Source organism: Electrophorus electricus, chromosome 22, assembly GCF_041902795.1.
Source record: "Electrophorus electricus isolate QZ-2024a chromosome 22, ASM4190279v1, whole genome shotgun sequence".
NCBI lineage: Eukaryota > Metazoa > Chordata > Actinopteri > Gymnotiformes > Gymnotidae > Electrophorus > Electrophorus electricus.
Genome location: NC_137518.1, coordinates 14950827 through 14960955, shown reverse-complemented (window position 1 = coordinate 14960955; position 10129 = coordinate 14950827). Strand labels below are relative to the sequence as shown.

The 10129-nt window shown below is 42.3% G+C and overlaps 1 protein-coding gene across 1 annotated transcript in view; it reads right to left on the bottom strand.

The window, feature by feature from the left end:
- Positions 1–4089: 4089 nt before the first annotated feature.
- tex264b (testis expressed 264, ER-phagy receptor b) overlaps positions 4090–10129 on the bottom strand; it is a 41601-nt gene continuing 35561 nt past the window's right edge. The window contains exon 4 of the mRNA XM_027012468.3: positions 4090–5586. Within this exon, the coding sequence (XP_026868269.2) occupies positions 5297–5586 (290 nt within the window). The 3' untranslated portion in view covers positions 4090–5296. The remainder of the gene's footprint in view (positions 5587–10129) is intronic.

Here is a 10129-nt window from a genome sequence, read left to right as displayed (position 1 = left end):
CACTCAAACCTGGGTCTATGCTCCCCGGTCCGAAATTAGCTAACGGCTGAAAGGTGGAGCCTAGACAGTTTAGGCGTAGAGTTCGAGGCCTGTGTGCTCAGTTGATATACTGTGCATAACTTTTTAAGGTAAAATTATAGTCCACGTAATACATTCATAGCTTATCGACAGGATAATCATCCTGAATGAAGTTTCGAAATGCATTGACAGCCTAGCTTATGTGGAAGTCATCACAAGAAAAAAAATTAAAAATAAAAGCACAAGAAGGAGCGAAATGATCTTCTAACAACAGTTCACACTGAGCTACTGGAACTGCTGCAGTTGTGTATACTGGAGTATCTATGCATTACATTTTGAGTAAATCAGCATAACAAATGACTAGACAGAATGTGCTAGGGCAGCTATGTTAAAACAGCAACTCACTGTCCAGTTCATCTGCTTTTTCTCTGCACGAGCATATGGCTAATAATTGTGCAGACTACACACATGTGAGGTGTCAGCGTACGGGGAAGGGCAAGGTAGGTCGTCTATTTTACAGCAAAACAATGAGTGATGTATCTCGCAGTGTTTCGTATTTTGATCTTCGCCCTGCCAATAACAGACGAATGTAATGTTACAGACACGTGCAGAAAGTACAACGGGATAACGGTCAGGCGCTTAATCTGCTACAGCTGTTTTAGTTCTGAACTCTGACCTCTGCCCGGTGACCTCCGATCAAATACCAGAATCGGTTCTTAAGCGTTTGTGAATGGTTTGCGATTACGGGAGATCAGGCGTGGGAAGGTGTGTGTGTGAGAAACAGGGGAGCGAAAAGGGGCACAAAGCTTGCTCTGTTCGTCCCTTTCCTCTCTCACTTTGTTTCCCCTCCACCGACCGGTTTAGATATTTTTAGTGGGCAGAAGACGCGCGGCCAGAACTTTCCGCGCAAGTACACGTCGCGGGTAATTAGAGAGGCCCTGTACTCGCTGCGAGTTACGTAACCGCGCCACTCCGCTAACACAAAAGGAACAATTTCCTCTAGAAATAAAGGTTGCCGACTGCTGCAATAGCAAGTCGCTCCTGCCAAGAGAAGCGAGAGGGAGCTGCATCGCGGACAGGGCCAGATAGGCTCTCTTGGTATCAGAAGAGAAACAGGTGCTGCCTTCTGTCAGTAGGAAGAGAGAGGGCGTGTGTGACAAGATAACAAGAACGCGGTTTTCCAGGTGCAAATTAACCTCAATTTCAGACCAGAATTCGCTGCAAATCCTGAAATACCGGATAAATATTTCGGATTCACTGCCGAAAGACGCTTTTTGATCTAAGACAGGATTTAATGCGCGAACCCATTTAAGTTTGCAAATAACTTGAAAGTATTGGAGGTGTAACTTAAACTAGGTTAGAAAGTTTCCCATACCCTATGCTTAGCCTGCTAAAATATTTGGTTATGATTTATGTTTGTACTTTATTTATGTTTAAAATTAATTATTCTCCATTTGGAACTTTTTTTTTTGCTCTGACGTTAATAACGATGTAACTGAAGAAATGTATTTGAGAATCATAGTGATGTTTTTGTTCCGTAAAGAGCAAGCTACATCTTAAGAACATTGACCAATTACTGACTGTGAGAGTTTTCTTATTTACATAAAACATTTCAAGGGATTAAACTGCAAAGGCACAAAGATAAGTTGACTGTGGACACAAAGTGTTAGGTTTCAATTATTTGAAAAATCAAACATTCATGCACAGAAGCTGATCTGGTCTATAGACCAGTATCTTGGATATCAGCAGCCAGTCAAACTATCAGTGCTACTGTGACCTCACATTATAAATCAAATTCAGCCAATCAGGCTTAAAAAAATAAGGCTGTGTCCTGAAGACTCCGCCTCCAGAATGCCAGTGCGCCAATGAGCATCTTTGGCAGGAGACCCATGTTATGCAGGTGTGTGTCTGTTCACTGTCCTCTGCTACAGTTCCTCTTGGTGCCATCTTATTGTCTGAGAAGAGGTAATTAAAGTGTGTCATATTCATATATCTGCTAGTGTGTGTGTGTGTGTGTGTGTGTGTGTGTGTGTGTGAGTTGTGAAGAATGGTTGGGACACTTTGAAGTTGATTGTGTAAACACACCCACACGTGGTCTTTAAAAAAAAACAACTCAGAGATGAGACTATTGTTTTTCACAAAGCAACAGAGCATGTTGGATTTGATATAGCAGTGAAGAGGAGGGTGTCTTGGATAAAGTACCCGTGTTTGTGACATGTTTGCAGTGAATGGGGCTTACTGAAATTAACATGTAAACTTTGTAAGCTCATTTCAGAGAACCTGTATGATTCCTGACCTGACCTGACCTTAGCCTGAAAAAATGCAGAATGTGTGCTTGCATTATGCAACACTTTAGAGGGAGCCATATTTTGGAGGGTTTTTTATGCTGTCAGTAGAAGCTGAATAGGTGCTGTTACTGGATGGATCCTGGTCAGATGTTATCTCTGAGTATCTTATTTACTGTATTTATTCCAAAATCGCTATGTGCAATGCAGACATCACTCCTGGCCTTCATAAAAATGATAATAATAAATTGAGGTGACTTAAATATTAATTTGAAGGTTGAGGAGGGAGAGAGAGAGGATGGAAACTTCTCAATTCCTTTTCAAGTGATTTTCCAATGTTCTTATAATGCCTGGCTCCCAGGTCCAAGCCTGTGTATCAGTTTTGGGGTGAGACTTTAAACCAGCGGTACTTCACGAAAGCTCCACAGTCTCCACCAGTATACCCCCAGTTCCCTTCCACTACTGGTAAATAAACAGCTGGCCCACTGCTCAACCACCCCCTTTTTGACACTGCAGGAATGATAAAGGATATTTTTTGATGTACTAAACAATCAAACACAACAAATTTTCAACCAATTTCCAGCAGCACATGGTGTAGTTGAGAGAAGATCTGTGTATGTTAGACAAATATACTGGGCCTTAACTTTCCCCTAGAAGGTGAGCTGATAAACAAAACAGAATTTCCAAGCAGCCTTAATGGGAGAGGAATGGAGTGTCATGGGTTGCTCAGATAGACACCACACTGAGCTAAGAGCTTGTGTTCAATAGCCACCTGCCTGTCAGGTCTGTGGGCCCACCCACTGACTTGCTACCATGCCCTATGATTGACTGGAAATCTTGGTAAAGATGGGGAAAAAAAATCCAGATTAAATTTGTAGATCATGCAGTACACATGAAAAGAGAGGACTAACTTTTTAAAGTGTTTTTTTTTTTTTACTTGAGAATCTTGGAAAATGAAGGATGCTCCACATGAGAGGGACAGGAGGCAATATTTGTGAAGTTTTTGAAGGACTTGAGAATTTTTGAGCAGGATTTTCATTGTAAAATGTTACCTTTCTGAAAGGTTGATTTTCACTGTGGTGAAACAACAAATAGTAATTCTGAACCGCAATTTATCTACTGGCTACTTGTTCAGCGTAGACCTAAGCAGTTTCCACCCAAAGACACTTTGTCTCTTTAACATGTACAGATTTAGCCATCTCCTTCCCATTAGCGTGATTATATAGAGCTGCAGAGAGAAAGAAAATGCCGGGAGCCGTCAGACAGGCTGAACATGGTGCCACTTAAACATGGCCTGCTGGGAAAAAGAGCAGAAGCATCTGGTATGAGCATACCAGAGAGGAAGAGTAGGAGAGAGAGAGAGAGAGAGAGAGAGAGAGAGAGAGAGAGAGAGAGAGAAATACAAAGAGAGCAAGAATTAGAGTATTGCGTAGATATAGGTAAAGGTATGTAAGAACACAAAAAAAGACCAAACAGTAAAACTGTCCAACACCTAAATGATGGTGCTCTTATTGTTGACTTCAGCACAGGAACCTTCCCACTAGGTCTCATTACTGTCTAGTCATAGACAACGAACTTTCATATTTTTCTTTAGAGACCATAAAGGTCCTGAAGGTTTAATTAGAAAAACCTCAGAAATGAAGCAGGTAGTCTTGGCATCTACTAACATTACTAATATTATTCCGCATACCATGACATGGCGTGGTCCAAACAAGGGCTCTGCTTCTGCAGACAATCCATAAAATGCTTTATTACATCACACACATTGCGACAAAACAATCGCAAGGAAATTCTCATTTTTTTTAATGAAAAACATTGAGTGCGTGTTCCAATGCAGCACCTAAAATAGTGCCATATATATTGCCAGTCATATTTTGGGTGGAAAAGGACCACATAATGAAACATTAACTCCAAACAGAAATACAGCAGAAGGAATTTCAGTGAATTTCAATATGACCACCTAAGACAAAAATAAACAAACTACAACAAAACAAAACATGTACACATAAATGGCGATTAAAATAAGATGGCCCTCAGCGTAATGTTGACTGTCATCTATAATCTGTATCTTACTGTAATGTGTTTTTAAATTACACTGCATATTGTGGAATTTGTAGTAAAAAATACTTGGCTTTGTTGAACAAATATTACATGGTACACAGAAAAAAAAGCTTTTTTTTTTTAATTCAAGTATTGTTTTGTTTGATTACAAGGAAGACTATTGGAATGGGGTTTCCCCTTCACCCCTGCACTTCTAATTATTTATTCATGAATAATTTATATGCTGCAGAACACTAATTCTCAAAAAATAACATTAATATATAATAGAATCATCTAGAAAAAGATATCACTCAAGCATTTACTAATAATCAGCTTTATCTTATGTTAACATTTTTAAGGAAATATCAACGATACCTCAGACATCAAGATATTTAAATCAGTACCATAAGCAAAACATCTAATTTAAATGACATTACTTAATATAAACAGCAAAGATGTTGAAAAGAAAAAAAACAGTAACAACAATATATTCAGGAAGTCCAGATTACCTGGCCCAGACTGTTTTCAAAAACCCCTAAACTGAGGGAGTTTCTATTGATTTCCTTCAAGGATAAGCCTGACCTTATTTGAATAACTTGTCAAAATAAAGAAAGGTCCCTTTAAAACACTCAAAACACTAGGAACATTTTAAACCCAACCAAGCGCAAACAATTCATTCTCCTGTAATACACTTTTCAGTTAAAAGGTTCACGTTCTTTCAGAGTCCTATCAAACATAAACTATTCCCTCACTGAACATGCTTTTTATTTTTAAAAATACCCAGTTTATAACCAAAGCGCAAAGAGACCATTTTCTCTTCCAAAATGGTATTATTAATAAAAAACCTCCAAAACATTTCAAAGTACAACCAAAGAGAGCGTTCTCTCGTTTTCCTTCCCTTCCCCATTCGTGCCTCCATTATGTTTCCTTAATCCCATCCCTCGCTCCCTCTCTCACTCTTCCCCTTCTACCACCATCCTTCGCTTTTGGGGACTGAGTTCCTCATCTGCGGAGTGGTCAGGTGTGTGTTTGTTCTCTGGCTTCACTCTATCCTTCTCCAAGTCCAGCTCCTCGAAGGACGAAGCACTGGAGTTGCTCTGGCCATCCGAGTCGGATTCGCTGTGCTCAAACGGGTCCGAGTCTCGGTCCCGGTCCTGCTCCTGGTCCCGGGCTCGTGACTGGTCTCGGCTGTCTGAGGGGTGCGGGTAACTCACCGAACTGCACTCACTGTAGGAGTCTGCACCTGAAGTGTGTGAATACACTCCCGCACCAACACACACAACCACCCACAACACAGACACATGAACACAAACGCAGGCACACACGCAAACAAAAAGCAGGCACAGCACAGATGGAGCATGTGCACACAAGCACGTAAACACCCAGGCAAAAAGTCACCTGCACACACAAACACAGACACACAAAATCTCCCATAAAGTGGGTTCGGGTGATTCATAGCGTGCATGAGGCTCTTGGCTTCTCAGATAATGGCAGCGTACGTGGCTAAAAGGGCCAAAGAGTGGTGCACAGAACCCTGTCTCTTCTCCTACTGCGAGGAGGAACACACTCACGGCCTTTAATAACCACGCCATTCCTCCTCTTTCACCCCATCCTCCTCCCCTTTTTTGGGTTACAGATAGTTAATTAAGGGTAGTTTCTGATCACGTGCATGTGTATGTGTGAGAGTGTTGAACATAAAACCTTTTGGGATAATTAGAGATGTACTGTGTGTGTGTGTGTGTGTGTGTGTGTAGGAGGAGAGTGGGTGCTGACAAACATGAGACCTTTCTAGATAATTAGTGCCATCCAGCCTCAAAGTAAACAGAATTGTCACACTTCCACTGTTTTAATTGGAGAGGAGCATCAGCGTGCATCTGCCGCCGAATCCTGACTCCGGGCCGCCACCGAGACTGGCAGTATGGACGGGGAGACGTTGGCCTCATGGCAGGCCGATAATGAGCAGCAGCCCGGCGATTTCCCAAACCATCGTAGTGTGCTCACCTCAGTTTGACTGCGGCGAAGCAAAAGACGCGTAATCCTAATTTCCTACGCCCGCTCTTTGTCTCTTTTTCATTCTCTCGCTCGGTTCCTTCTGTTCATTCTCATGCTAACTACCACCACTCTCAGTCAATGCTTGCTACGTTAGACTGATTTTTTGGGGAGGGGGGCGGTTGGTGGTGGTGGGTGTGGGAGTGTAGTGTTGTTTGGTGGGTGTGGAAGTGTCATGCATGGTGGAGGTGGGTGTAGGGGTGTCGTGTTTGGTGGTGATGGACACTGGAGTGTTGTGTTGTTTGGTGGTGGGTGTCATATGTTTCAACATATATGTGTGTGTGTGTGTGTGTGTGTGTGTATGTGGGCCAATATGTGGGTGTGTGTGTGTGTGCGCATGTATCTCCTAAAAACCCTTGCTTTTATAGTGATGAGATACTGTGTCGTGCCTTCCAATTGTTTCTTCAGAGATATGGCCAATATGGCCACCTCATGTACATATACACACCATTTCTCTGGCAACCTTGCGTATTACCTTCTTCTGTATTACCAATTTATATCAAAATTGCACTGAAGTACACAAGGCTTCCAGAGAAACAGGACATTATCTCTACATCTTTTACTACAGCACACTACACTTACTCCTTGGAATTCTCTTCAGATTCATTTATAATGTAGTAGTTTTGCAAGTAACGAGGCGTCTCCTCCTGAAAGAGGCCACTGCCATTAGGGAACTCCGCTGACCCTGGCACCGGTTCACCAGTTGTCCTTCCTTGGACCACTTTTGGTAGGTACTAACCACTGCATACCAGGATCACCTCACCATACCTGTCATTTGGAGCTTAAATGACAAAGTCATCCAGTCATCAGAGCCTGGCCCATTGTTAAAATTGCTCAGTTCCTCATTCTTGCACATTTTTCCTGCTTCATCAACTTGAAGAACTGTATGTTCACTTTCTGCCTAATATATCCAGGTGCCAGCAAATGCACACACACACACACACACACACACACACACACACACACACACACACACACACACACACACACACACACAATGGAGAACAGAAGGAGATAAAGAAGAGACAGCAAAAAGGAGAGACCGTACAAGGAGTGCTGTGACTCTTTGAGTGGCTTTGAATTCAGCAAAGCATTTTAATGCGTGAAGACTTGTTTTACATAAAGAGCTTTTTTTAGGCCTCTCAGAGTGTTCCAGGTGACCGTGACAGTCCGGAGGTGATCCGTGTAGTTTTGGAGACATTGTTCCCGGAGGCAATGGCCGAGGCGCAGTGTGACAGCTTGGCGACTTACTCGATAAGCAGAAACTCCAAATGAAAAATTCATCCGTTTTGGCTCATGACATCTGTAAACGAGGGCAGAGGCACTGAAACGCACGACTTGGCCTTGCCCGGTATCCTCGCTGAGCAGGTGACTGCGCTAGCATGATCAGGAGACGTGTTAATATGGACATGGTCGAAGGAAACATCGCCAGACTGTTTCCTTTCATTAAAGTGCTGAGTCAATGAGATGAGAGATAAATTTGGAAAGCTTCAAGCTCTTCGAGAGACGGACATTTTGTAAACCTTATTCAGCTGTCGTCCACAATGTATTCTTATGCACTGATAAGCACATTCTTGCCTGTTTGGTACACCCACTGATGTCAAGAAGTACCATTAAAATGTACCAGACACGGAGTGGTCAGTACTGAGACCAGGAGCCTGTGGCCTGCGGGGTCAGAACACACCAGGCTGAAGATGCCATTTCCACAGTACACTCAGCATGCAGCTTTTGCGGCAGTTAGACCCCTAAAAAAACTGTCGCAACAAATAAATTGGAAGTTTGCTTCAAAAGGTTTGAAAAAGAAACTGACAAGACAGCTGAACTAGTGTGAATGGGAAGGAACATTCTGAATGCTACAGAGGTTTCCTAGCAATCATACCGGTGCAGCACATCACCATCGCTGTTCGGGGTTGTTGGATGTTGTTGGGAGGTGTTTGATTTTTTTTTGGAACATTCTAAAGCTAACAGCGAACAGTGTTTGCAGTGTTACAGTGTTTGCTGGAGAATACCAGGACTATGTGCACAGAAGTATTACTCTGATACATATGGACCGTATGCACTAGCAGAAGTCGTGCACTATGGGTGTGACCAGCAGGAGGTGAAAGTGGGAATGCAAGTGTACAACCATGCTCACAAACAACACAAAACTTGGACTGTGGCACAGAGATAATTACAACACCTGTAGTGTTCATATTAGTTAATATCAAATTGGCTCCTCAGAGTGGCACACTGACAGGTACATCTTGAAGAGCACACGCATACACATACATGTGTACACACGCATGCCCACACACCACACACAGCAGGACAGCTGGTGTGTACAACACATGCTTTAACCCCTACTGGGGGTATCTATCAAATCTCTCACTCTCCATGAGTCAAACAGTCATGTTGTTTGTTGGGTTTCAGCAGGACTGGAGTTTCTCACACACACACACACACACATACACACACACACACACACACACACACACACGCGCGTGCGTCGCCCCCTGTCTCACACACAAATAGATAGTTGAACAGATATAGTGACTGTTTGAGGTTTACACCTTAAATATTTAAACAGAACTTTAATCAAAGATGCTCACTGCCAATCATGGACACCTGCTGGTGGTCCGTTAGTGTCAAGTTAAAAATATAATGACGTTTCCTAGTGTGGCATGCATGAATACAGTTACATGTTTCATTTACTTCATTAAGATAGCAGACCATGGCCCTTTCCAGGGTTAAAGTTTGGCCCACCCAATCAGGATACAACATTTTACCTATGCTGTGATTTCTCCAACAATGGGAAAATACATAAAAAAATATAGTAGATGATTTACTGGCTTTTGCTAATGCAAATCAACAACAACAACAACAACAACAACAACAATGCAAAATAAAAAAAGAAATTTGAATTTGATATGGTACCTAAGCCCACAGAAGCAGATCTTGTGGGCGAAGTGAGGGTCATATTGCTGCCTAAGTTAAGAAACAGCTGCTCACGTCCACCAATCATTTGGATGTAAACCCTCTTTCTCTGAAGCCCTTTTGTTCACTACGCAAGGGATCGGATAAAAGAGTGTCCACTCCTCATCGACAGGTTACTGCGCGCCAACATCATTTCATTGGTTGGTTTAGACTGGGCAGCTGGCACGATTTCAAAACCGATAGACTGGACAGGCTAGAGGCCAGGGGGAGCAGGCAAAGAAAAGGAAACACTTATTAAACAATGGTTCTAACATGTTCAGAACACCTCTCAAACCCTAACAACGAGAAGCAATATTCTATTGGGTTTTTAGCATTAACTTACTGATATATCTTACTGGAATAACAGGGTAGCATGGAAGGTCAAAAGCGTAATGGGACAGATTCATAAAACTTGACAGCAAGTGTCCTATGCCATGCAAAATGTGCGACATGGCATTTAATCCGTAATTATATTACCATGGCGATAATTAGCCCACCGTTGTCAACTTACTGTTGCAGTAAATTCACCTGTGCCCAAGGTGAAAACCAATCAAAATCGACATGTAAACGAACCCATCCATATTAAAAATCCACGAAAAGATACAGATGACTAACTAACCTGATGGTAGGTGTAATGAATTTGTCCATTGTCCACTGAACCTTTGCATTCTATTTAATATTAGTGAGTTTGGGGTTATAGGTGCTACTAAACTTTCCAGAAAATGCTACCCGAAAATCCAAGGTTGGCTACAAAGCACCCCTAAGGAACCAACTGTTCAAACACA